Source organism: Pezoporus occidentalis, unplaced genomic scaffold, assembly GCF_034315485.1.
Source record: "Pezoporus occidentalis ecotype Australia unplaced genomic scaffold, CSIRO_AGI_Poc_V1 ctg202, whole genome shotgun sequence".
NCBI lineage: Eukaryota > Metazoa > Chordata > Aves > Psittaciformes > Psittacidae > Pezoporus > Pezoporus occidentalis.
The window spans coordinates 823,487-850,991 of NW_026913879.1; the positions used below are offsets into that span (position 1 = coordinate 823,487).

Below are 27,505 nucleotides of genomic sequence, written 5' to 3' on the forward strand. Positions count from 1 at the left end.
TTGTGTATTGGCCATGGGGCCTCCCAGCTTGCAATATAAACAGCTAAAACTTGACCCAAAGGGAGGTTAATAGTGTGTTAAACTTGGGTTTGCATTTGAGCCTCCATCTCCCTGTTATGCCACAGGGATTCTCCAAGAGCTTGGACAAGCTGCTGCTTCCTCTGGTCTTTGTTCTTCATCTTTGAGATGTGGATAATGAGAGCAGTGGCAGATGCACAGTGTCTGAAGGGGGCCTGCAAGGATGCTGGAGAGGGACTCTTCATCAGGGACTGTAGTGATAGGACAAGGGGTGATGGGGTTAAACTTGAACAGGGGAAGTTCAGGTTAGATATAAAGAAGAAGAGAGCTGCTCCTTTGGTTTGTGATAGTCAGTGGATCTTTAAAGAGAGGAGGCAACAACTGACAATGAAAGTCTGGGGGAGGAGAGAGCATTTTGCTGCTCTTCTGGCTCAGAGGATCTCGGGTGGCTTTGGATGAAGAGGGGGATGATGCACTCGTGTCTGAATAGGAAGGGTCCCTCCACGCAGGGGTTTGTGAAGATAAAGTAATTACTCCTGAGGAGGGCTCTGGTAGGTGCTAGAGAGATGAGGAGTGTTTACCTTCCTTTACAACCAAAAACCCCTAATGAAATACACAACAATGAAACCATTTTGAGGATTATTAAGCTCTTATAAAAGAATGGCAGAAAATCTGCCTGGCATTATGTTCTGTGCCACTAGATATTGAAATTAATGCCTTCCCTATAGCAGCCTCTTCAGAAATCTTGAGGCACTTAAACATCTTCAGTGAATTAGATACTTGCTGTTATTAAATAGCTCTTCAGCGCTCTTTAGTCGTGTAGCATGGGGGGAAACTGAGGCAGAATGATTTGGCCAGTGGGAAGGGTGAAGTGGGGATCTGATTCATGTGGGATCCCGTGGTGTATAATGGCAAATGTCCATGTCCAGGAGCGCTTCCCACTGCCTGGGGATGCCGGACCACATTCCTCCCCTGTTCCCCATCTCATCCTGCCCTTGTAGAGCAGAGCCATGTTGTGGGCACCAAGAAGATCCTCATGGTTTTGCCTTTTGCCTCATTGATGCCGTTGCAGCATTTACAACCATGCCCGTTGCAGGGAAGCCCATAAACCTGATGTAATGTTATTTACTTGGAAAAGGCAATGTGTAAAGATGTGCCTGGGGGCTGTTGTCACCAGATCCATGGGATTTAGTTCCTGAGTATTTACGGCTTGTGTTCATGCGCATGCGGTTCCTCTTTCCTGTCAGCATCTGAAATGGGATTGTCCCTTGGCTTTGCTGTCCCTTGCAGCATCAGCTGTGCAGGTCCTGGGGCTGCCTGTCTCACACAGGTTGATGTCTTTATGTATGTGTGTATTCCCTGAGGAGGGAGGGCAGGATCCGTAGGCATTACATCAACCTTGCTCTGGAAATTGGCTTCAGGAGGGGAGAGAGGGCCATGGAGCACAGCCTCAAATCCTGGGCTTCACAAACCTCCTTCTTCCTCCCCCTTTTCAGGCTTAGTTTTCTGTTGGAGGTGGACAAACAAAGGATAGAAGACAGGACATCCAGGGCAACCTGGTCATCCAGGGCAACCTGGTCCTTCACATCAGACAGCAGATGCTTTCTGCCTGCAATTACCCCTGCCCAGAGCTGTCTGTGCTGCTATAGGGGCTAGAATTACAGCTGCTTGCTTCTGACAAAGAGGATGGGGGCATCGACCAAGCAGTGCTTACAGCAGGGCAGGGTGCTGTGGCAGCCCTCTTCCAAAGAGTCTCCAGCTGCGCTGGGTTGCTGTTAACATGGAGCAGACCCCCCTGCAGCACCAGGATTGTGTGTAAATTTCTCAGCTTTAGATATGGGTTAATAATTTTGCAAGATTTCCTGGCTTTGATGGTGTAGAAATGGTTTGTTTCACAATGGGATGACTGATTTTAAGGGATGATTTCTCACTGGTCTCTGCAATCTGCGTGTGATGGGGTCTGGGACTCTTCTTGCTTTGCTTGTTCTTATGAGTGCTGAGTGTATTCAGCCAATATCTGGAAATACTCATTTCAAAGCAAGGACGTGGCGTCCAGCAAAGGGCTCTGATGCTTTAAATGTCTTCAAGTGCCAAAGTGTGGTGCATGCTCAAGATCCCTACTGGCTTTCACTCATGGTGATACCACCCAAAAGAAAGGCTCAGCGCTTCTCTGTGCCGGCTATCATTGATGGAAGACAACCTCTGCCTGGAAGGGCAGCAGCCACTCCTGGCTCTCCAGCATCAATGTGCAGCCCCTCATCCATTGAACATGCCTTGCAATAGATCCCAGCACAGCCACAGTCCTGGGCAGGCATCTGAAGCAGTGGTTGTGGTAGCTGGTGACCCAGGGATGCTTTCTTCAAGGAACACTTCAGAGAAGGGCCCTGAGCCGGTGGGGTCGTTGGGTACCTGGAGGAACATGCTGTAGATGCTCTGGAAAGAACAAAATCAAATAGGAGAGCAGGTAGTGGAGCTCTTTGAAACTGCTTCAAAGGAACCCTGTCAATGCTAAACTCCTATTTATGGTTGTTTTTTTTCTTCCTCCTCCTTTCTTTTGTTGATACAATCTTGGAAGTGGGAGGATTTACAGAAGCGCATGTGTTTTCAGGCTGCTGCCTCAGACACCTTTTTCCCCATGTAAATCCAGTGGAAGAAGCTGAAATGAAACCCACAGAAAACAAACCTGGAAAAGGCCTCCGCAGACCCCTCCTCTCATCACTTCAGAACCTGACAATCACATTTCTTCTCAAGGAAAGCACCTCCAGACTCTTCAGGGTCCTGCCTCCAGAAGCTTCAGTCCTTCTGCGGGTGGACCCCTCCAGTCTCTGATGGGGAAGGATTACTTTGGTGTATTCAAAGGCATCTAAACTAACCCTGAAGTCAATGAAAGAAGAGCATCCCTTCAGCCTCCGCTGTGCTGGAGGGGCTTCCAGACCCTCACTGCCTGTGTTGGACCCCGTCTCCAAGGATGGTGATGGGGAATGCAGTGCTCTCTGGAGGGCTGTCAGCACTTCAAGCAGTAGAAGTGAGGTTTCAGAAGGTTTTCTGCCGCTGGTTTCAGCAGGAGCAGCAGCACTAGGGTGCTGTGAGGGATGTACAGACCTGGCACACAAAGCCAAGGTGGACTGAGGGGGCTGTTTACTGAAGTGAGCCCAGAGGCTCTGAGGATGCTGCTTTCTTCTCCTTCAGGTTGCTGACGGCTTCCTCAGAGGCTGCGGATGGGCTGAGCAACCTCAGGAGAAGGTTCTGTCAGTGCAGCCCGACATTTTCCTGTGAAGGCAAAACTTGTGGGGTGCCTTGGCTTTTCCCTCCTGGGAACTCGGGATGTGCTTTGGCCTCTGGGCAGTGTTCTAACCAACTCCTGCTAAAACCATGCCAGCGCTCGCAGGGAGCAGGGTTCTTAAAGCAAGTGATAGGGTGAGAAAGTTGGGGCTGTTCAGCCTGGAGAAGAGAAGGCTGCATGGAGAACTCATAGCAGCCTTCCAGTATCTGAAGGGGGCCTATAGGGATGCTGGGGAGGGACTCTTCATTAGGGACTGTATTGACAGGACAAGGGGTAACGGGTTAAAACTGAAACAGGGGAAGCTTGGATTGGATGTAAGGAGGAAATTCTTTCCTGTGAGGGTGCTGAGGCACTGGACTGGGTTGCCCAGGGAGGTTGTGAATGCTCCATCCCTGGCAGTGTTCAAGGCCAGGTTGGACAGAGCCTTGGGTGAGATGGTTTAGTGTGAGGTGTCCCTGGCCATGGCAGGGGGGTTGGAACTGGGTGATCTTAAGGTCCTTTCCAACCCAACCCATTCTATGGTTCTATGATTCTGTTTGTGGTGGAGCTTTGCGTTGGGTTGGCTGAGGTGTTTGCAAAGGTGCGTGTGAATGGGGAGAGGGGATGGCAGAGCTTTCCTCCCTGGCTGTGGGCTCCGTGCTGGCAGGATGTGCCGTGCGGCACACGCAGGCAGGGAACAAGAGCAGGCGATGAAGGGCGTAATTACAGGGAAGGATGTGGAAAGCAGTGCGCTGAAGGCAGCTTGGTTTGCCCAAGGACACGGGGTGATGGAGCTGGGGTTGGAGCCCGGCAGCTCTGTTTCGTGCTGTGTCCAGGCGGGTGCTTGTGCTGGGAAGTGGTTTGGGGATAGATTGCCAGCACCTTTCCCATGATGTTTCTGGCTGTTGAAAAGGGCCGGGAGGACTTGAGCTCGGGTGAGTGCTCCCTGGAAGCTATGGAAAGCAGCGCTTGCAGTCCTGTGTGGACTTGTTCACTGATGAATTAAAAGGTTGTTTTGACCCTTCAGGATATTTAAAAGAGCCCTAATCATCTTTCACCTTCCTTCTCCCGGTTGGAGGAGAGGCCGAGCCAGGAGCTTTGTATTCTGCAGCAGGAGGGTAATTACAGCAAGCCCGGACCAGCGGAGCTCCCCCAGGGCTGTTTCGGAGCTGGTTTTCACTTCTCTGTTTCTTTCCCCTCCCCGTTATTGCTCCTTTACTCCTCTACCTCCCCACGCACGTGCGGCCCCCGCTCCTTCCCCAGAGCCCTGCTGGGACTGGGCCCATCCACGCAGGAAGCAGATGAAGCCGATGGGAGCTGGAAGGGAGCAGCAGCCAGCGGGGCTCTGCCGCCAGGAGACCCTCAGCCAGCGCTGAGGAGCGGCTGGATGGGACCCAAGGCAGCTGCTCTGGCCAGGGGAGCCAGGCCCGGCTCCCAGCCCCTGCGTCTGTGTCTGTGTCTGTGCAGGACCGGCGGGCACGTGGAGCTGTGTGCATGGAGCTGTGTGCATGGGGCATGGAGCTGTGTGCATGGGGCATGGAGCTGTGTGCATGGGGCATGGAGCTGTGCTCATGGAGCTGTGTGCATGGGACATGGAGTTGTGTGCATGGGGCATGGAGCTGTGTGCATGGGGCATGGAGCTGTGCACATGGAGCTGTGCGCATGGAGCTGTGTGCATGGGGCATGGAGCTGTGCCCATGGGGCATGGAGCTGTGCACATGGAGCTGTGCCCAGGGAGCTGTGTGCATGGGGCATGGAGCTGTGTGCATGGGGCATGGAGCTGTGTGCATGGGGCATGGAGCTGTGCACATGGAGCTGTGCGCATGGAGCTGTGTGCATGGGGCATGGAGCTGTTCCCATGGAGCTGTGCTCATGGAGCTGTGCGCATGGGGCTGTGTGCATGGGAAGCGGCTCCTGGCTCCCACAGGGGTGGCCACGCTGCTTTGCTCCTGGGAGCTGTGCTTCATGAGCAGGGAGGGTCAGTGGTTGCCTCTTGGCAAGTGCCTAACCCCAGTGCAGGCTGCGCTGCCTCAGCACCTGGCAGCGTCTCGGGCTGTCCCTTGGGATCGCAAGGGCAGGGGAGGTCCGGGGAGCATGGGGCATGTCCCTGGCTTCCTGCTCGGAGCACATGTGGGTCTTGTACCCAGTGCTGGGCATCCTGTACCCGCTGCAGTGCTGTTTGCTTTTGAGAGTAAGGAAGCGCTTCATGGGGGAGAGCAAGCAAGAGCAGTTCCTTCTTTGCCACTCCTGCCGGTGGGATCTGGGAGCGGATGCATGGCTCTGCCACCTCCCTGCTGTGTGACCTTGGTCATGCTCAGCTGTCTGTAGGATGTGAAGCTGTTATTCCATGGAGAAGGTAGAGCGTGGCATGCACCCCGTGGCATCCTGGCCCCCCCAAGGTGCCCCGTGGGCTCCTGCTCTGGCATGGGTCCGTACAGCGCTTCCCTGGGGTGCACATCCTCTGCCTGCAGGAGGTTTCTGCTGGAGGGTGACTGCCATTAACCCACCTGAGCCTGTTTGCAACCAAGCTGAGCCCGAGAGCAGGAGCAGAGAGAGGGTTGGTGCTGCTCCCGCCTCATCAAAGTCCCCTTAATTCTCAATTAGCATCTGCTGGAGGCTTTAAAATTGTTTAGATAAACCACATTAAAAGTTAAATGTGAATTAACCTTTCCTTGGAGCTCCGACTGCAGCAAAGCGCAGGGTTCCCGTTGGGGCAGCCCCTTTCTGGGCCCAAAGTGGGTGCTCTTGCGTGCATTCCCCTCGCAGGACACCCATCCCAGCAGGGCTGCTCCTCGCTCCGTGGCTCTGCCCTGCCGTGAGCTGCCCCTTGGCACAGAGCTGTGGTGCTGGGGTATTTTTAGAGGCGATAGGAGCGTGGCAGGAGGGAGGCTCCGTTCCAGGCAGCTCCCAGTCTTTAATTATGTTTTTGGTCTAGAAAATTATATGGTTCTTAGAGCGTAAATAGAGAACGTATGGAAGGTAATTGCACCTCGGGGTGCAGATTAGCTGGGAGCAGGGAGAGGCTCTGTGGAGGCCAGGATCAGAGGGAAGAGGGTGGAGGGAGAGGGACAAACCGGCTCCTTGGGGCTGCCAGGCATTGCTTTGCTTGCCCTGGGCTCCTTGTGCCCCCATCCTCATCATGGTGCTGATGGGGGACCCCACAGCAAGTGCCTGCGGTGCTCCCAGCCCCATAGAGTGAGGATCAGTCCCATGAGCTCCCCACTGCCCTTAGTCCCTGCATTTTGGTTGTAGTTGGCTTCAAACCTGCCTCTGGGGGTCCCTGGATGGGACCTCCCTGGGCTCAAAGGCTGGTCCATGTTTGGTGGAGATGGTGGAGATGTGGTCCTGGTGGGAGATGTGGTCCTGATGGGAGATGTGGCCCTGATGGGAGATTGGTCCTGGCTGGAGATGTGGTCCTGGCTGGAGATGTGGTCCTGGTTGGAGATGTGGTCCTGGTTGGAGATGTGGTCCTGGTTGGAGATGTGGTCCTGGTTGGAGATGTGGTCCTGGTTGGAGATGTGGTCCTGGCTGGAGATGTGGTCCTGGTTGGAGATGTGGCCCTGGTTGGAGATGTGGCCCTGGTTGGAGATGTGGTCCTGGTTGGAGATGTGGTCCTGGTTGGAGATGTGGTCCTGCTGGAGATGTGGTCCTGCTGGAGACGTGCTCTGACCTGCACTTGGCTCCGCAGGGAGGAAGGAAACATGAACCCTGTCTGTGTGTGTGCAAGGGGAGCCTCGGTTTTCTCTGCATGGAAGCTGCTGCAGAGAGCTTGGGCTGCTGCCATGGGAAGGGCAGGACAGGTCCTGGAGAGCTGAGTACCTGCAGCAGCCGGGAGCTGAAACCTTCACCGGGTACAGAAACATGAGCAGGGACCTGAGGTAACCCTGTCCCTGCCGACAGAGACAAGGAGGGTTCTGCAGGTGGGATCTCATTGTCCAGGCCTCTCCCACCCCATCCCTGGAGTCCTGATGTTCTTGGGATCTAGAACCTGTGTTCAGGGCAGGTCACAGGATCCCAGCCTGGTTTGGGTTGGAAGGGACCTTAAAGCTCCTCCCGCTCCAACCCCTGCCAGGGCAGGGACCCCTTCCACTGGAGCAGCTTGCTCCAAGCCCCTGTGTCCAACCTGCCCTTGAACACTGCCAGGGATGGGGCAGCCACAGCTTCTCTGGGCACCCTGTGCCAGCGCCTCAGCACCCTCGCAGGGAAGAGCTTCTGCCCTGTGTGTAATAAGTCCAGCAAAATCTTAGCTTGAGAGGGAAGTCAAAGTCTTGCTGAAGGGAGGAAGCTGCTGGTGCTGGGAGATGGGAAAGGAACAATGGAGAAAACAGCTGGGATTGGGTGAGGAAATTTGGGCTTCGGTCTGTGTCCAGCTGCAGTTTGTGGAGCTGCTTTGCAGAGCCTTCCCCCATCTCCCTCCTCCCGTTTAACCTTCCACCTGGCCGAGCGCTTGGAGACGTGGGATTTTCCGTCCCTCCCTCCTCCTCACGCCTCCCAGTAAAACTGCATGGAGCAGAGCCACCAGCTCTGTTTATTGAACGCAAAGAGAAGATAAAATAGTGGAAAACTAATTTTTTCATGCTCATTGGTGGGAAAGATTAAAATTATGCAAATCCTCGGCAGCGGGCTCGGAGCAGAGATAAGGGGATGTTGGAGTCAGCTGCCTGCCTGCTAATTCACTCATTGGAAAAGAAATGAGCAGGAAAGCTGTGATCAGCGTCACCAGCCCCTCGCCATGCTCGTGGGGCTGGCAGGGACCTGGACAAAGGGAACCTGCTTTTGGGGGTGCAGGATCCGTGCTGAGATGCTCACCCTGGAATCACGTCCTCCATTGCCGCCTGGTGAGCACGAGACCTGGTCCATGGCCTAGCTCCAGCCATTACCTGAGCATCCCTGGAAGTGGTGCTTTGGTCTTTCCCCTCCCATGGTGGAATTTGCCACCTCGGTCACTCTGTTGGGTCCCATAAGCAGAGCAAGGCTTGGAGGTGAGGGTGCCTTGGTGCTTCCTTGGGCTGCAGGGAGCTAAGTGGGGTCGGGCAGGAGCATCACTAACCCATCACAAAGGGCTGTGCGAGGCAGGGAAGGGCAGGTCCATGATGTGTGCCGGGTCTGGACTTCACCCCAAGATCCCAGTGTGTTCAGCAATGACCTGGTGCCCATCCCTGCCCCGAAGACCCTTGCTTTGTAGTGGGAAGCAAGTGTTGTAATCCCCTTTGTGGGCGCCCGGATGAACTTCAGCAAAGCAGCAGTGCTGGGGCTGGTTCCCGTGATACAAACCCCTCAGAGCAGCTCCAAGTGCCGGTGGTGCAGAGGCACCCATGGAATGATGACGGCAGCTCATTGCTGGGAGAGGGACCCGGTGCCAGCGCGTGTCTTTGGAAGGGTTTGTCTGACTTCCTGTCAAATCAATATTTATTCACAAATCCATTTGTTTGCTTTTGTCCCTGAAAACTCTTGTGGGCTCTCTGTGTGTGCGTGTGGATGTGCTGCTTTGTTCCCTTGTGTATTTTTGGCTGCGCAGCACTGGCGAGAGGGGCTGCTCCAGCTTTTGCTGGCTCCAGTCGTTCCAGCTGCCTCTCCCAACCTCTGCTTTAGAGCCTCTGTAAGGAGGGACTGGGCTGGCAGCTCTCCTCTGGCTGAGCACATCTCGCCCTTGGGCTGGAGGTGACGGTGTGGAACCTTACATTGACCTTAGTGAACGTGGGCAGTGGTTTTCCACAGCTGCGTTATGGATTGCGGTGGGAAAGACGAGCTGCCCCCAGAGCGCAGTGAGGATGCTGGCTCTGGCCCTGTGTGTTTGGTTTTCCTTCCATCTCCATAGCTGGAGCTGGAGCCGTGGCTGGTTTCACCCCCCCAGAGCCACTCTCCCCATTCCCTCTGCCTCCAGCTCCTGACTCATTCCCGGCTGCCTGAGCTCATCCTGCTGGTGTTTGTTTTCCTCCCTCTTGCTTTCTTGCTGGTTTCTTTGCGCTGTGGATGGGGATGTAGCACCTCTGCTTCTGCATCCAGCTGCTGCTGGTCCAGCTGTTTGCAGAGCTCTTTACACCTGCTGAAAGCTGATGGAGATGGAGGCATCACCCTGGCCCATTCGGAATAGAAAAAGGGGTTTTGAGGAGCCAACCAAGGCCTTACAGTGCTCCGAGAGCACCTTGGGCATGGGGGGAGCATGGTCCCCTCCTGGGGTTGTCTGCAGACCCTGCTCCCCATAGCTGGAGGTTGTTTATCTCCCCCTCGCCAAATCACGCAAAGCTAAATTGAGCTGTGGCAGGCAGAAGTGTGAAGCGTATTATTAGGAACAGGGAGCTCTTGTTCCACAGCTGCTGCTGCTGCTGCCGTTGGTAATTAATGTTTGAGGAATTGCAGATCTTCATTAGGAGAACAATTAGATTAACGAGGGAACTCGAGCTGGAGCTCTGCTGGGAAGGGGCTGGGGGGAGGCTTTAAAACCAAACTCCAATCCCTCCCTGGCACCCTGCCTTGGTGCTCCGGAGCCGTGCCCATGCTCTGGGAGGAGAGCAGTGACGGGCGCTGCTGGAGCGCGAGTGGGGGGATCCTGATGGGGAGGGAAGAGCAATCTCCAATGCCCATAGATACTGCAGGCAGCCCAGCTCCCATCCCTGCTGTGGTCATTAGCGCAGGGAGCACGGGGTGAAGGCTGCTCAGGGCTTAGCAAGGTCAGGGCCATCGTTGAAAGCTTTAATTGTTGCTGGAAGCATTGAACCCCCTTAGGTAAGAACCACCCTGGCCTCGAGGTATCACCCTCAGGGGCTGGGCTGGAATTCAGACCAGTGAATGGAGTTTGTCCATAAGAGGTGTTTGGGGTTCCCCCACCCCTTGTTTTCTTCCCTGTTCCCATGCTGGGTCCATCCATGCTGTGGGTTTGTCCTCGCACTGCGTGGCTGGAGCAAGGGGCAGCACAAGCGGCTCTTGAGCGGGATGCAGCAGGAATTTGCTGGGGATAAATGAACCATCTGAGAGGCTGGGATGTGGGATGCTGTGGGTCAGCTCCTGAAGGCAGAGTGTGTTGTAAACCCAAAGGGCTTGCAGAGGGGGCTCAGCTCTGTCTCCCCCATATCTTTTCCCCTTGCATGGGGAGGAAGCAGAAAGTTTTGACTTTCAAGGGACATCAGATTTCTCCCTTCAGTAATGGATGGGGTCAGAAAGAATTTGCATTTCCCGGTGCCTCCAGATGGTACAGGGAGAATAAAAGCATTTCCTGCAATATGGTGGCTTCTGCACGTTGAAAGAGAGAGGTTTGGTGTTGGACCCGTTCCTGTTTGGCTCCGTGTCTCCAAGAATGGACAAGTCATCAGTGAGCACTGGTGGGGCAGGCAGTGGGGTCCTGGACACGGGACAGCTTTGGGTATCACGAGTGCAAGCTGCTTTTCCTTGCCCTGGGGAAAATGGAGGACAGGAAGCATCCTCCTCCTCCCAGCCTGTGTCAGGATGAGGGTCTTCACCTGCAGAGTAAATATTATTGCATGTTTAATTCATTGCCCCTCTCCCGGGAGGGGGGCGGGTGCATCCGTGCTGCCTGGCGTGACAGGAGCGCTGTCAGGAATACTGAGCCAGCCTCCTCGGAAGATTCTCTTTGCCTCATCTTTGTGCTGCCTGACGGGTACCAAAGGCACGAGGCGGTGTCACCAGCTTGTCAAAACCTCAGATACAAACTGAAGCGCCTGCCAGGTGGGGTCTGTTTGAATCCTGGGTAATGGGGTCCTCTCCCAAGCTCCTCTCCTGCAGCCTGCTGGAGCAGGGATATTCTCAGCCTCGGAATGCTTGTAAATGTTCTATGCTGCCTCTGATGCATCCCTGGTGTGGACGGGCGGTGGCTGGGTCGCTTTGCCTTGCCCTCCGGGGTGGATGTGTGTTATCCCGGCAGGCCCGCGCTCTGCAGCACAGAACAGCAGGAGAATCATGGTTAATAGGAGCGAGGCAGCAGGGTGGGATGAGGCTGCCAGGCAGGAGTGGCAGCACCACGAGGATGAGCCCAGCTCGTGCTCATTGAGCAGCCCGTTAATGGTGCGTCTCATCCGGGAGGTGAGGACTGCAGCAGAGCCCTGCCTGGCTGCTGTGTTCTGTGGGCCTTTCTTCAATGCATTCAAGTAAGTCCTGGAGGCACCCGCTGGAGTTGGGGGCTCTACAAGGACAAGACAAGAGCCAAAGGCTCCCCTAAGATGGACAGGCCAGAAGGAAATCAGAGGGGGAGCGAGCAGGGAGCATGGACTTGGCTTCCTGGCCCTGTTGCTGACCTTGAGCAGCGCATCCTAAGAGAGCCCAGTCTGCTCTGGTGGCTGCTGGTGTGCAGGGTCCACCAGCCCAAGCAGTGACCTAGCATCCTCCCAGCTTAGCTCTTCGGTTCACATGAGATCATGGCAGTGAATGATGGATGGGTTTTTTCCTTTCTCTCCTCCTTTCTTAATCTCCCCTGGCTGGTGGGTCTGAGACACAGGATTCCTGCCAGAGCAAGGGAAGGGATTTGCTCATCTTCTGTCTTGCAAGCTCAAAACCAAATCCTCTTTATGGAGTTTAACCCCCTGTGTTGGCTGGCAGGGCTGGAGCGCCTGGCAAGGGAATGGAGGAATATTGACTCCTGAAGGAAAAGGCAGGTTGGATTAGACAGGCGTTGACGGGCTGGCAGGAGCCACATTGCCCTGTGTGCTGGCTGGTGGTGAGTTAGGGTTCACAGAATCATGGAATGGGTTGGGTCGGAAAGGACCTTAAGCACATCCAGTTCCAACCCCCTGCTATGGACATGGATGCCTCACCCTAGACCATGGCACCCACGGCTCTGTTGCTTGAACTCTGCCAGGGATGAAGCATTCACCACTTCCCTGGGCACCCAGCGCCAGGGCCTCAGCACCCTCACTCCCTTACGTCCGACCTGAACTTCCCCTGTTCCAGATTGAACCCATCACCTCTTGTCCCGTCGCTGCAGCCCCTGATGAAGAGTCGCTCTCCGGAATGTCCACGGTGTGCAGCAATGGGGCCTCCTGAGCAGGGAAGATAAGAACCTTGATTAGCTTTACTTGCTGGTCCCTAAGCCGTGGTGGTGAAGCCAGCTCGGTGATGTGGGCAAAGGCAGAAAACCTCTTTATCCTTCTTACTGTGGCTCAGGATCCCCGGCCTCGGCTGCAGCGGGATTTGTGGGGTGGTTTGTGCCAGGCTCAGCCTCCCGTTCCCACCACTGCTTCCAGCCCTTCCTAACTGGAGCACAACTGAACCTATGGGGGATGAGGAAACAAAGCAGGCCATCAGGTGTGCTGTTGCCACAATGGTTTTCATTTACCACCAGGCAGTAATTAGGTTAAACTTGGTGTGTTTGCTTCACTACTTCTGTTTCCTCTCACTTGTGTTTATGAAAGCAGTGAGTGCAGGTGCCTCCATCCTTGCACAGGGATGCAGGGATTGCAGCTCTCCGGTGTCATCTGCCAGCCTGGCTACCCAGGGACATGAACACAAGTGGCCATGTCAAGTACCGGCCATGGAAGCATGTTCCTTTCCTTTTTTGTTTCCCAAGGCTTTTTTGCCTGTGTGTGGGCTTGAGCTGCTCCAGCCCCTGGGGTTTAATTCTCTTCCAGAATGAGAAAGCACCTCTGTACCCTCTTGGCCATGTGGGGCCCTAAATAGGATGCGCAGGGGGTTAAGTTTTCCTTTGTCTTAGTGTAAACTCAAGCCAACTTCATGTTATGCAGCAGGAGCCTCTTGGGGTTCAGTGGGGCCTTTGCCTGGGTCTGCAGGCCTCGGCTGAGGTTCTCCAGGGTGTTATGTATGGAAGGAGGGTTGGGTTTGGCCTGAGGTGTGCCTGTGTGTGGTTTGGGGATTAAGGGGTTATTTCTGTCATAGCTCATGTTGGGGCTGGGTCTACCTGGGGAGTAAAACCTGGAGGAAGCTGGGGGGTCCCTGAGTGATGCTGGTGGCAGAGAGATGCTGCACCCGCGGTGAGCTCCTATGGGGGCACCAGCATGGTGCAGGTCCCACATGCTCTGTGCCAGGTTCAGAGCGCTGATGAAGATAACAAGTGGAGGTGATCGATCAGCAATTGCCTATAATGAGAAGGCTGTTCTTGGTGACATCCTGCACCAGCACTCTGAGCTGGAGCTGATAAAGTGCCCCATGTTCTTAATTAACTTCCCTCCATTTCTTTCTTCTTTCGATTTTTCATCTGTTTTGTGACATCTGCTTGGGCCGAAGGCTGGGAAAGATGCTTTGGTTGGACACAATCTCATTGCAGCAATAGGGGGGCAGGATGCTGCAGTCCTGCCCCAGAGCGATGGGACCCTGCGGGCAGGGACTGGTCTCCCATGCTCCTGGCCTGGCTGGTGCTTTGCTGCCTTCTGTTTCCCCACCAGTTGCATTAACCAGCATCACCCTGGCGTGGGGTGCAGGTGCTCGGGGGGGGGATGTTGGTGACTCTCTCTTCAGCACGATGCATCCTCCCAGAAGCTGGAGGTGATCCCTTTGTGCTGAGGATGCTGCGGGATGAGGCTGACGGATGATTATTTACCCAGCGCTGGCGGCGGGCGCGGGGTGGGCGCGGAGGCGAGATGCAGCCTGTGCCCCAAGGAGCAGGCAGTCTGTCAGGCAGCAGAGCTGGGGCTAATGATGAATGACTCCTGAAATAAATAAATAAAGCTCGAGGGCCTGGAAAAGAGAGAGAAAGAGACACCAAGTATTACCCTGAACCACGGGGAAATGGAGCTGTTGAGGAGCACGGATGCTGTCAGGCGCGTGGTGCAGATCTGCAGTGGTTTGTTGGTAAATGCTAAAGGATGGTGTGTGGTTGTGTGTGAGCGAGGAGAAAGGGATGGGGCAGAGGGGAAGTACATGATCCTGGGTCAGATGCTTCCCTGCCTTTGTGCATCTCAGAGGAGAGCCCAGCTCCTGCCCTGGGTGCAGAGAGGGGAGGCCACAGAGAAGTCTCCAGCCCAGGAGGATGCTCCTGGCATTGCCTCTCTCTGGCCATGCTGTGGAGCTGCCACCAGCACAGGCTTTCTTGTGCCTGCTGCCTGGGGACAGCACTGGGCACTTTGCACTCATGGGAGGACCAGAGGTACTGAGGAAGGAAGAAAAAGGATGTGTGTGTGCAGTGTCACTTCGTGCTCAGAACACTGTCTCAGTGTGCAGCTTCTTCTGGTTTCCCACATTGTAAAAGGGGATAATACTGTCATATTAAAGCACTTGGAGATCTGGGGATGAAAAGCAGCATATAGGACCAAGACAGCCCTGATCAAAGCTCTTTTTCTCTCCATCTGTGTTTGTTTCCCCATGGAAGATAATACTCTGCCTCTTTCTTGTAAATATTATTTTAAGATCTAAGGAGCTCCCTGCTAGATAAACAGTGGTGCTCAGCTCTGAAGCATCTCCACGGGCTGCTCTAATTGTGTTTGCCAGCACCACGGCCTGCGTTGTGGAGTGGGTTTGGGAGTTGTGTTTGAGTGGAGAAGAAAGGCTGCTTCCAGAGGGGAAGAGGCAGGCTTGGAAATACCCCACGGGACCCCCCATTCTTCAGGCAGGATCGTCTTTTGGGTTCAGTGTTTTCTGCCCAGCCCTTGGAGCTGGGCACTCAGAGCCACTGCTTGGCCTTGAGGTGAGCTTTGCTGGTGGGCAGGGTGTGTTTGTGTTCTCAAGGTGTATTGAAGCTGTGGGGGAGGTTGGTGCTATGGGTGCATGGCAGCCCCATGTGCTCACAGCTGCTTTTCGAGCCGAGGCATCACCATCACAGGCTTTCAGGTGCCTGATAGGGAGCTGGGATGGCTGTGGGCTCTCCCCACCGTTAAATAGGGCTTTGCTGGTCAGCGCGAGAGTGGCTGGGGAGGGGGATATGAGCATTAGGAACAAGTACTCCAGTGCTCACATCTTCATAGAATCAACTCGGTTGGAAAAGACCTTTAAGATCACCTTGTCCAACCATTACCCCAGCACTGCCGAGGTGCTCCCATTAAACCGTGTCACCCAGGGCCTCTTCCACACCTTTTGCTCTGTTTCCCCAGGAAAAGAGGCTCATACTTGCCAGCAAAGCAGTTAGAATGTGGGACACGGCCCACGTGGGGCAGCACGGCACGTTGGCATCTCCTTGCTCCCATGGAAGGTGCCACTTAGGGTCCTGGGCCCGATCCAGGCACACAGCACAAGCCTCCAGCGTTGGCTCCTGGTCCCAGCCCCGGCGGCGCTGGGTTTGCCCAGGGCAGGGTGTTAGATGGGAGCAAGCAGGGAACGTGGGGTGGCAAATTGAAATCTGGTCTCTCCCGTCCCCAGGGGAGGTGACAAATGAGCTCGTGGTTCTGCTAAAAGCTTTTCTGCCTCTCTATAAAGAGGTTGCTGGGAGGAAATGAAGTGACCCAGTGCCCTTGGTTAATACGCAGCACAAACTAAGCTGGTGCTGCTGGGAGGAGAAGAGACCTCGGCGCAGCCCTCTGCCTGCGAGGTGTTTGCTCCGATTGATACGTCTAATGGGAGTCATTCTCCTGCAGCAGCTGCAGAAAATGAAGATGTTTAATCATCTGCTGGATCTGGGTGGAACTTTTTCGCAGGGAATTGCTTTAAAGTCACCCTTCTCCCTTCAGCAGGCAGCTGAAACAGAAGAGAAGCCCAAATGCTTCTGTGGTGCAACTGGTCTTCCAGTTGTTCTGTTCCAGTGAATGTGAAATGAAGGGATGGTCCCTCCCTCCTGCGTTCATGGGTTTTTAAACGCAGAACTAACATTTCTATCGCTGGCTCCATGAGGGTGGAGGAAAAGCACCACATGGCAGCGTGCATGCATAGGGCTGACCCATCCGCACAGCTGTAACTGCAGCATCTCCCAAAGGCTCCTCTTGAAGCAGTGAGGCCCGGGCCAGCCAAACTGCTCTGGAGATCAGGCCCCCTCCTCCTGTATCCCCTCAAAGTGGCTTAGGGGAGTTGGGTGTCCGGCACCCTCCGAAATGGGAGGAAAAGCTTCACAAGCATCTTAGCGGCTTAAGTTAAGTCCCTTTGACTCTCAGTGGAACTTAAGCTCTTAAGAAATGTGGGTGCTACTGAGCATTTCCCCCTTTGTGCCTTGCACCCTTGGTGCCCTCGCTCCATGCTGGCTGCAGGAGCCGCAGTGGGAAGCTGCTCCTTGCAGATGCTGCTCAGTTCTATTATTGCTAACAATGCTCGTGCAGATCCTGTGCTTGGCACTGATGAGGTGCATGCTTGTACAGGCAGAGCTGGAGATTAGGCCGTGCACAGAATGAATGCCTTACAGGAGCCCTTTTCCTGTAAGAATTAATCTTATTCCTGAAATGTGACCGTATCTAGCACAAATCTGACCCCACGGGGGGGCCACGGCTTCGCTTAATTGCATTCTTTAGCAAGGATTGAGGTCTATTAGGTGGTTTGCTTACATTGCAGGAGATCTTGTGCCAGAGCATTCAGAGAGGGTTTGAAGGTCCGTGGAGCAGTGCAGGAAAACTGCCATTATGTTGACTTGTGTGGTGCCAGGGCCTTGGCTGGGTGCTCAGCAGCCAGGCAGGAGTGATGCAGGCCTGCTTCCAAGAGCATAGACGAGGTAAGCAGAGGGAAAGAGGATCTGGGATAGAGCCCTCGTGGTTTGAGCATTCCTCAAAGCCATTCCCACTTGAATTGGGCACTGCCAGGAGGGCAGGAGAGCCTTGCTGCATGGCGGCTGGCTTGCCACACGTGGTGGCATGTTCTGCATTGTAGGCAGGGATCGTGCTGAGGATTAGGGTCTGTTTCCAGTCTCCCTAGTGCCAGGGTGCTGCCAGGATAGCAGAGCAAGCTCCTGTCCCAGTCTTTCCTTGCTATCCATGAGGGATCCAGGTGGGTGCACATCTTGGTGTCCTGAAAATCCCACAGCCAGGGGCAGAGAGGCAGTGACGGACCTGCTCTGAAGGATGAGTTGCTGCATTGAAGCTGACATGTCCTAATATCTCTGCCAGCACTTTCTGTCTCTGGCGAGGGCTCGGGAAGCACATTAGCACCGGAGCGGAAGTGTCACCCTCTGGCATCTCCTTCTCTAATCTTGGAGCTGTTGCTGTATCCCCTTTACCAGACCTTCTCTATCGGAGCCCGTTACAGCGTGAAAAGCTGTGCTGGGTGTGGGGGAGCAGAGCTGCCAGGCTGGAACGTCTCCCTCCTGTGCCTGCATTCAGCTCCAGCATCGGGGGTTCCTGAGGGGGTGCTGCATGGGGCAGCGCAGCCTCTTGGCTGCTCTGAGCCGTGGAGGGTCACTGGTGCTGCATTTGGAGAGCAGATGAGGCTCAAGTTGGTGTTTGGAGGCATTTACTGGGGCTGTGGCAAGGGGGATATTGCTCTGACAGAACCAAGATCTTCTGCACTGCTCTGCCCTTTGAGGGGGTAACAGAGAACTGATGTGGTTGGGAGGATGCTCGCTCTGACTCCAGCCCTGTCCCCCTCCAGCCTCGCTGGAACTAGGAGCTGCATGGCTGAAGAAGGGAGAGCCAGCGAACAGCATCACGGTCCCATTTTGTTGTGCTGGCATTGCCACCACATCCCCAGTTTAATGAGCAGTTCCCATCACAGCTATTCAGAACGTTCCCAGTCTCTGCTCGCCTCTGACAACAACAAAAGAAACCCCAATGCGTTGTTCTGTGCCCTGGAACCCTGCGATCCCCGTGTTAAGTCTGGCTGGAGCCTTTGTGTTCCTCTGAGTGTCTAGAGCAAACATTTGAAGAGATTCCTAGTGCTATAATCCCAATTTGGTCTCTTTTTTTTGTGACAGTATCAGTATTTCTGCTTGCTTTGCACAAGGCAGGGCTGAAGCACGTTGGAGCTGGGCTAACATAGAGCACACAGCAGAGGCTTTGTAAACCTCAAAGGGCAAGTCCCAAGCTGTCGCTGAGAAGTTGCTCTTTAGGGCTGAGTACGTACGAGTGCTTCGTGTTTATCCTGCCTTTGCTTTTCATTCTGTCCAGTCCAGCTTTGGAGAGTTAACAGGACAGAAAAGGATTAAAATGCCCCTTCACCCTGCCTGTCCCAATGGTCTCTTACCCTGATGCGTATCAGAAAGCTTAAGCAACCTCACTATCCCCTTAGTGCTTTGAAAGCCTTTGATCCTGTACAATATCCCCTACCTGGCTCTTCTCCAAAAGGTGATAAACCCCGGGTTTGATTTTTAACTGGGGTAACCAATGGCAGGAAGGAATCCGTGCACATCTGAGAGCATCCTTCACACCACTGCATCCCATTGTTCTGGTGCTCAGTGGCTGATGGAAACCTCTTCAGCTGCTGACCCTACCAGGAGGTTGTGGCCACAGTTTTTACTCTATTTTCAGCCCTTTTGGGGCAAAGCTCACCTCTGTCACTGAAGGATGAAGCATTTCCCAGTACTGACACACAGGCCTGGGGTAGCTGCTAAGAATACAGCTCCCTTAATGCCAGTCCAGCTTTGAAAAGGGATCAGGATAAAACTGCAAGCAGGCAGCTCCGCTGGGAGCCAGGCGTTGTCTCCATGGGAATGTGCCTTAGGATCCATCAGGATCGGCTGTGGTACCTCCTGCTCCAGGTTTTGTCTCTGCCAGTTTTGTGTTAGCTCTGTAATGCGGTTCCTCGGTGGGGGGCTGAGGCACTGGGCAGCATAGGGACTGTGGGACATGCAGGAGAGCTGCTATGATCCCAGCTTATGGTAGGGATCCTGGGAGACTTGGCAGTGTGCATTTGCCTTCAGGATGCTGATCCCAGGGCTGAGGGTCAGGCTGGGTGGTTGGGGTGAGCACAGAGCCTGCCCAGGCAGGGAAGCAATCCCTCTGCGTGCTTCCTCCTGTGCCAGGTTTATGGATTCCTTTGCTTGCCTTGTGCTTATGTGAGAAAATCGCCCTTTCGGGGCAATTTGTGACCCGAGTCCTTCGTGGTACCAGGGCGAAGGCTGCCTGGGCTCCCCCCGCAGCGAGGGCTCTCTCTGGGCCCCGTTTGGGTGCCTCCTCCCCATGGATGCCGCTTCCCCCCTTCCTCCCTCTGAGTGCCTTTGTGCCTCCGCAGGTGCTGACAACGCTGGGGAGACGCCGCGAGTCCTGCTGAGCCGGAGCCCTCCGGCTGGGGCTGAAGGCCACCGCAGAGGATGAGGATCCTTCCCAGCCCTGGGATGTCTTCGCTGGTCTCCCTCGTGAACCTCCTGTCTGTGCTGCTCGTAGGCTGCGTGGCTGAAAGTAAGTTACTGCTGCTCTGCTTTGAACCGGCCAGCGCAGGTTGCCCCTAAAACTGCCACAGAACCGGAGAGAAGGGAAGGGCCTGGCAGCTCCTGCTGCTTCCTTCCCCTTCTCCCAGCCCCGGCTCGCCCATGTTGTCCTCTCCTGCTCTTGCCCTTCAGGCATGTCGGACACTAGTGACTGTTGTCACGTTCCTTGCTGGGGCTGGATTCAAAACAGCATCCAAAGAGAGAATGTTACATTTGTGCTTCCCCTGGGTGAACCAAGTCCAGTTTAACACAGTTTTAGGTTTGCTGCCTTTCAATTCTTGCTTTAAAAAAAGGAAAAGGGGAAGCAAAAAAAAGCCCAAGTGAAAATCTCCATCGACTCCAATGTAATGTTCCTTCGACATGGAGGCTGATCGCTTGGGGTCAGTGGGGAATAGACTCTGCCAAGCTGATGGAATTAGGGTTTTTTTGCCTCCCCACAAAGCTGCTTGGAGCTGGTGAGAGGGCTGCTGTGCTCAGCACAGCCCATGACAGCGTTCAATGTAATCACTTTGGTATCGGGGTTTATTACCACGAGCGGATCCTGCTCTTGCTGGGAGATGTGTTCTAGGGCCACTTTTTTGGTGTGCAGCTGTGGGTCAGGCTGGACCTCAGATGGTGCCGCTGGTGTTCATAAAGACACGAAGCTCCAGTTTGAGCCACTGCTGTCAGGAGCAGCAGGAGCAGTGCAGTGCTTGGCAGCAAGGAGCCTGGCACCAGCCTTTTGCCCATTTATCCAGGATGTTGCAGCCAGTGCCCTTGTAGGTTCTTTATCAGCACCTATGGTAAATGGTTAAGGCTGTGAGCATCCGGGATACATGGTTCATGCTATGAGCACCTAGGGTACATGGTCAAGCTACCATTGGAGCTGCTGTGTTCCACCTGGGCCCAGCTGGAACAAGAGGCCTCATTGGCTTGTGAAGATGGGCACTGGTGGTAGGTAGGCTCCATTGACTCCTCCAAAAGCAGAAGATTGCAAAGCAGAAATCTCTATTCCTGCCTCTTTATGCAGTACAGGGGATGGTTACAGTGGCAAATCCCACGTGAGGGCTCCAGGGTCTCATTCTTGCCACTGATTTGCTGTAACACTCTTGGCTAAACCACTCTGCTCTTGTTTTCAAAGCAAGCAGTACAGCTTTGCAGGCGCACATGGAGAGTTCATGTGTGTACAAGTGCCTCTCTGTGTAAGTAGGACCCTGAATCACGTCCTGCGATGGCTGCATGCTTGTGAAAACTGGGGTCCTTTTAAGTGTACCCCAGGCCCTGGGTGCTCACTGCTGGGAGTGGGCACTCTGCAGGAAACAGGCTGCTCAAAATCATGGCTCCGTGGGTTTGGTTTTCCCATGGGTGTGGTTTTGCTGGGAAGGAGCGAGCATCTTGTCCATCCTTGTCTTCTGTGGGATGAGATCTCGGAGGTTCCAGCAGAGCTGGGAGATCCCACGTGCTGTGGGGCTGCTCCGAAGCTCTTGTGGTGGAAACCTGCCCTCAGGAAGGGCTGATGCTGAGCACACGCAGGAGGCACCAGTTGCATGGCCCAAGCCCTGCTGAAGTCTGTCACTGCTCAGCAGACACCTTGCTGCTCGCAGCCAAGTTTCTCTCTTCCGTAGCTCTGCAGTGTCCTTGGATCCTGAACAGGGAGGTTTTGTGCTTTTCTAACTCCTGCTGCTCACACGTAGGGAACGTTGCGGTTGCAGGATGCGGTGTCCAAGGTGGGGCTGATCTTACCTGCTTGCAGTGCAGCTGGAGGGGCTGGACATTGTCTCTTCTGCTGACCTGTTGAGCACTGCAGCACCTCCCTGACCTGTCTGCCTTTGGGCATGCCAGTTGGAATTGCCCCATGGCCCTTGCCCTCTGCCTGCTCCTGCTGCTGAGTTGGTAGCTCCTGATCTTGGAGAGGCAGCTGAATTCTGCCTGGAGAGCGCAGTCAGGAGCCTCGGAGCCGGTCTGCAGTGCTCCCCACTGAGGCATGCAAACAGCAAACAGCTTTGTCTGTCACAACTGCAGAGGCTGTGTGAGGAGCTGTCACTCTGTTCTGACAGTGTCCTCTCCCATCAGATGGCCCTGGGCTCTCTCACACTGCCTCTCGTGTAATCCCTTGGCTGCCTTCCATTTGGCTGGTGCTTGCCACGGCGCTGACCCGATTTCCTGCCCTAATTCAGCAGAGGGGCTGCCAAGGCTTTGCAGCCCCCAGGGTCTGTGCTGCCCTGGGCTGGTGTCCCTGCTGCCGTGGGAAGCCCAGCGTCACAGGTAGGAAAGCCCTGGGACTCTCCTGGGAAGCTCCTGGAGGGCAGAACCTCCCCAGCGCCACAGGGAACGGCTCCCCTTGCAGCAGAACAGGGGCTGAAAGCTGGAACTTGCCTCCTCTTCCAGTGCAGCGCTGGAGGAGCTGTGGCCTCTGCAATCAGACGGCCATTAAAATACTTCCCTTGTTTCCCAGGCTAATTGATCTCAGTCAGTGATTTAAATCTTCCCATGGCAGGAACGTTCTATTTAAAGGAAACTGCCATTTAAATGAAAAACCCAAAGCACCACACCACTGTCTGCCTGCTCTTCTTCCTTGGGAAGCTGACGAGGACGATCATTGGGAGGTAGAAAGCAGACCTGTTTCTTCTCTTTCTCTTTGGTTGTGTATGGACACTTTCTTTGTTTCTTCTGTATGGTCAGGGGCAGGCACAGACCTGGAAATTCCTCGCTCCAGGATTATTTTCAATGGCCTCTCGCTAACTGGAATGTGTTATTTTGTTGAGGATTCAGCTGGTTGTGCAAGCAGCATTAATCCACGTTGCTGCAGTGAGTTAGGGGAGGCCTTCCTAAGAGCTGTGCCCAGATGTGCTGCACAGCTGGGAGAACACCCAACAGCATGGACAGATGAGGTGTGGGTATGGGGCTGGGGAAGGGAATAGTTTCCCAAATGGCTGCTGGACCTGGGCACAGAACCAAGCCTTGTTTTTCCCAGTCAGACCCAACCTGAGTCATGAAACCTCTGCAGCGAGCACCTTGAAACAGCTCATTGTGTGCATAGGCAAAATCAGTCTCATCTCGGTGGCTGGAGCTGGGTGGGATGTTTCCTGCCAGCACTGTGCAGAGCGCATTTGGCTGGGCCTTGGGGCAGTGGTCAGGTACTCCTGCCCTCTTCTGCTATCCGGAGGAGCACCGTACCCACTCCTCAGTGCTCCTCAGTTGCAGATAAAAGGCTGCTTACTGTATAGAAATGCAGTGGGTTTGATAACTGAAATCAACATGCTCACTGTTTTCAAGTGGATTTTTCCCATTGATTAAACCTTTGCATTTTCAATAGTGCTTTGCTAATTGGTACTTTGCATACACAGGAGGCTGGTGTGTGGCTCTCTCCACCCCAGCAAAGATTTAATAGCAGATGCAGTAGCAAACATTAGTTATTACTTAGGTTTCCTTCCTTTTATAAATGACATTACAGAACGCTTACCAGCGCACTCTGAACTATTACCATAAATAATTAAATCTAAATTGCAGTTGACAAAATAAGAGAATAAAGCCCCTTTGATGACGCATTACCCTGGCTCGCTTCCCTTGTTGTTGCCCTTGCTCCACTGATAATTTGCAGAAGAGAGTCATTCATGCTGGGCCCATGTGCGCGGGGGGCTCTCGTGCTCCGTGAGCTGCAGAGCATCCGTGGAGCCTGGCAGCAGATGGCAGCAGGGGCTGCACCACACATGTGAGGCTGGTGGAGAGGGTGGAAAACGCGTGTGGTGGGTTGGGACTGGAGCTCGAGCAGGTCATAGTCATGGAAGCACAGGACGAAGAGCCCCTCTCCAGCGTCCTTGTAGCCCCCTTCAGACACTGGAAGCTGCTCTGAGGTCTCCACGCAGCTTCTCTTCTTTAGGCTGATGAAGCAGGGCTGTGTTCGGGAGCTGGTGCAATGAAGAAAGGTGTGTGGAATGTGTGTGCTCCATGGCATGTGATGGAGGAGCTGGTGGCTGGCTGCAGGCTTGTCTCACTGAGATCCAGATCCCAGCAACTTAGAGATGCATCTGACTCCTCTCTGCTGAATGGTCCCTCCCATGCTTTTATCCACAGAGGATTAGCCTCAGCAGCAGAGCTCACAGCTTTTAGCTCTGGAGGTCCTGGCTTTGATCTGTTGCTGGCCAAGACAGCAGTTGTCAGATAAGATGGTAGTAAAAATCAAGGGAGCTCCATCTTAGACGTGGTAAGACGACATCAGTGAGAAGTGAATCTTCCTCCACTGTGGGAGAAAGCTGCTCCATTTGTAAGTGTTTGAGACTGATATGTGATAGTGCAACAGCACTGACCAAAGGGAAGGAAGATGTTGAAAGGAGGGGAGGCTGAATTGCCCCACAAGCAATTTGGGTACATGACAGAGTGCCTGCTTGGGTTCAGGAGCCAGGGGGATAGTGCAAAAAGGCTTTTTCCCCATGGGTGTGGGCTGAAGGGGGTGCAGAAGTTAAGGTGGGGACATGTAGGAGGTTGTGTGGTCAGTTGGTAGGTGGTGGGCTTAGTGTCGCACATTGTTCCTTCAGTGATAGAGTCTTCATGGTATGCAGGAGGAGGCAGCATCTGAATTGCGTCCTCCTCGAAGGCAGAGATCCCTGCTTCCCTCCCAGATCCTCTTGCTGCTTGTGTTCCCCATGTAGGCAAGGAGATGCCTTGCTGTCCTTGTTTCTGAATTGCCCTTTCCTTTGCTGCCTTCTCCATCTGCCAGCTGCCACCCAGGCTGTGGTTGCTGAGGGTTTTGGGCTGGTTGTCATCCCACTCAAGGACACTGAATTAAGCTTCTGTGTCACCTTGTCTAAGTGCCTGATGAAATTAAACCTTCCCTGCTTGGATTGAGTGATGTAGCTCTTTGGCTCTTTTCTGTGTGCCTCCTATAGGAACTGGAGAGGAAATAAGTCATCTTTTGAAAGCGCTTCCTTGGGGGCAGGAGATGCTGTCACCTCCCGGGTCTCAGCTGTGCCCCTCACTGCAAATGCTTATTAGATTAATGTCTGCTGAGGAGCACCTGGGGACAGCAGCAGCCACGGGTGCTTGGGACCCAGTCATGGGTGTCTCCTGGTAAAGGAGCTTTTCCCAGGCAGAGGTTCTTGCTGCTCAGCTTCATTAGATGGTTAAGTTAGGGGAAAAGAGCATCTGTTTGTTGTGTAAACAAGCGCCTTGTGTGGAAAGTGTGTGAGAGAGGAGAAGTGTGTCTTCACCAGCCCTGGGTGCCAGTGAGGGCTTTCACTCTGGGTCAGGCCTTACCAGGAAGCCAGTACTTATTCCTGTGGGACTTTCCCCTTTGGGTGTCCTTTTCACTTGGTTCTTGCATTGGTTATCTCCCCAAGACCCTGGCTCACATCAGCTTTTCATCTGCTTGCCAAGGGCTGTGTGGTTGTGTCTTTTTGAGACCAGCAAGATAGGAATCTCCCGGGGCACTAAAGGGAATCTCTGAGGGTATTCCCACCCTTTGTGTGGCCTGGCAAGCCCAATATTATTCTTAGAAGGCAAGCAGAGTGCGTCTCAAGGCCGCCTGACCAGAGGAATGTCGTTGTTGAGTGTGTGTGGGATGGAATCTGGGCTCGAGTTGGCCTGTGGGACACAATCTCTGAAGAACAGTTTGATTTACTCTGTGCCACTCTTCCCCTCCAGTCAAGGATGTTCTCTTGCAACTTAATTGGTCCCAGTTCCCACCTTAGAAAGCTGCTGTGATGTTCCCTGCACTGCGGCTGCCTTTAATTTGGGGGGATTGTTAAAGTTCATGAGCGCAGTCACGTTTCATGCCATCTGCTGCATGCAGAACCATCACTGGGCACTGAACGGGAGTCGGGAGCGGCCTTGCGCTGTGACTGCTCCTCTGAACCCTCCTGCCCTCCTTTTGCTGCCCAGGTTTGCTTTTCTGAGCAAGGACTTCTCTGGCCATGTTGATGTCCAGTGTAATCGGGCTCCGGCTTGGGTTGGGGCTCTCATACTGCAGACGTTAAACAGCCCTGGTAGGGCTTGGCAGAGGAGCCGCTCGCTCCGTCCAAGGGCACAGCAGATAACAGCGTGACTGTGGAAGAGATCGCGGCTAACCTGGACCTGAGGAGTGCCAGGAGGCAGCATTAGAAATACATTCTGGACATCTACCACTAGGACTTTGAAAGAGGCTACTGCAATGAATGGTTCACACAGTTGACATGGAACATGGCTTGACCTGTTTTCACAGCAGCATTGCGCAGAGATGAAGCATGTCCCGTCTTGCTTGTTGCAGACATGAAACGTTGCTGTACCATGCAGGCTAACTTAAACCTGGTGCTGGCAGCTTCATCTCTAATGCACAGCATCGTTTCTGTTGCCTTTTGAGGCCAAGAGGAAAAGCAAAGCTTTAAAGAAGGAAGAAACCAAACCCAGCCCAGCAGAAGGAGCTGCGCGTGGTTTAGCATTCCACAAAGTTTCCCCAAGTCCTGCAAACCTTTAATTGACTCAGGAGCATAAAATTGAGAAGGGGAGAGAGTGTGAGAGCGTGCGGAGTGGCGCGAGCGCGCTGAATAATTTATTGTCCTTTGAAGTTGCAAGAGAAATCTCAGCTGCCTTGGGGAGCCGTTTTTGCCCGCTCTGAACGGGTTCCTCCTCACTTTCAGCTCATTCAGAGGCCGATAGCTTTGCATTCTCTGCATAATTAATGAGCATAGCTCCCCCCCCCACATACACAGAGCCCCCACAGAGCGGTGGGGTGAGGAGGCTTGGTGGGGGTTTTAATTAATAAAGTCAAATTAATTCGGCTCCGTCCTCTTCCTCCCTCACCTCCGTGGAGCTGCTGGGGTTACTCATCAGGCAGAGCATGCCGGTGAGCGCCAGATCTTCAGCCTGGGCTCGGATCTGTTGGAACGAGTGTATACAGTGACACTGGAGGTGTTCTGCAGATGAGCAGTTAAAGATCACCTTGAGCCTGGCTCCTGTGATCATCACCCAGCGAGCCAGGAAGATCCTTCAGCTCTCGTTGTTCTTTGTCTGCCTCTATGGGTAGGATGTGCTTGGGTTTGAGGGCTTCCAGCCTGCTCTTTTGCTTTGTGATAGGTGCCAGGCACTGGGTTTGTGACTGATCTGTGGCAGAGACAAGCACCCTGTGTGCTGTGGAGAGAGGTGGATCCCTTCCATACATATGGATGTATGATGGTAGCCTGGAGAATTCCTGCTGAAACTGGATGACTTCATGCTAGCTGCTGTTCCCCTGCGATAAGGCCTGGTTCCGTCTCCAAAAACTAGACCAGAAGGAGGGATTATGCTTTCCCTCCAGCAGGCAGGAGAACGTGGTTTTTCTCACCTTGGGTGTCAGAACTAGGAATAGATCTTTGGTAGCCTCAGTCTTACCCTGCTTCCACTGCTGCAGGCCCGTGTCTCCTTTTCCAAAGGGTCTGTATCTGAGTGAGTGGCAGATAGGAGCCTGTATGGATGTGCCAGATCCCTAAAATGACAAACCTCCTGGCAAGAGCAGCTTGGTACGGTGCTGGCTATGGAAGGTGTGCTGCCTCATCCAGGCTGAGGGGCAGGGTGCAAGCTGGCAGCGCAGGCTGGCGTCAGAAAGGAGCAGGCATTGGGGTTGTTGGACAGCCAGGGTAGCAAAGGGGGATGAAATGAATTCTCGCTCTATCTCACCCATCTTCTGCTTGTGTTAAATCCCATGCTGGGTCATATCCTTCACTGCTCTCCTTCATTCCCTGCAGCCTTGCAGGAAGGGAGAGGGGGGAATCTTTCAAGTGCCATTCCCCTGTGTCCAGCAGGGAATACACCTGCCTTCAGTCCTGTCTAGCCCAGCTTTGCTGAGGTGGGTGCAGGCTTTGGTGGATCAGCAGCGGGGGAATAGCAAGGTGGAAGATTTCACTTCTAAAAAAACATCCTTGGTCTTTTTTTACCCTCCCTTCCCAGCCTCGCCAGTCCCATCTCCCTGAAGGGAGCCAGGAGCTGCTGACAGTAAGAGGAAGTCTCTGTCTGAAGCCTATAATTATCCTGTCTGCCTTCCCAGAAAAGGCCAGTTGGGGAGCGAGCGTGCTCGTGTTCAGCGGCCCAGCCCCGCGTTCTGCTGCCTCCCCAATTACTGCTTA

General features: G+C 54.1%; 1 protein-coding gene across 6 annotated transcripts in view; it reads left to right on the forward strand.

The window, feature by feature from the left end:
- PTPRS (protein tyrosine phosphatase receptor type S) overlaps positions 1-27,505 on the forward strand; it is a 170,624-nt gene that overhangs the window by 61,299 nt on the left and 81,820 nt on the right. For 5 of the 6 annotated variants that reach the window (XM_062618729.1, XM_062618731.1, XM_062618730.1 and 2 more), the window contains exon 2: positions 19,259-19,425. The exons of the other annotated variant lie outside the window; for it this stretch is intronic. In XM_062618729.1, coding sequence (XP_062474713.1) covers positions 19,338-19,425 — 88 coding nt within the window. In that variant the 5' untranslated portion in view covers positions 19,259-19,337. The remainder of the gene's footprint in view (positions 1-19,258; positions 19,426-27,505) is intronic. 6 annotated transcript variants of the gene reach the window in all.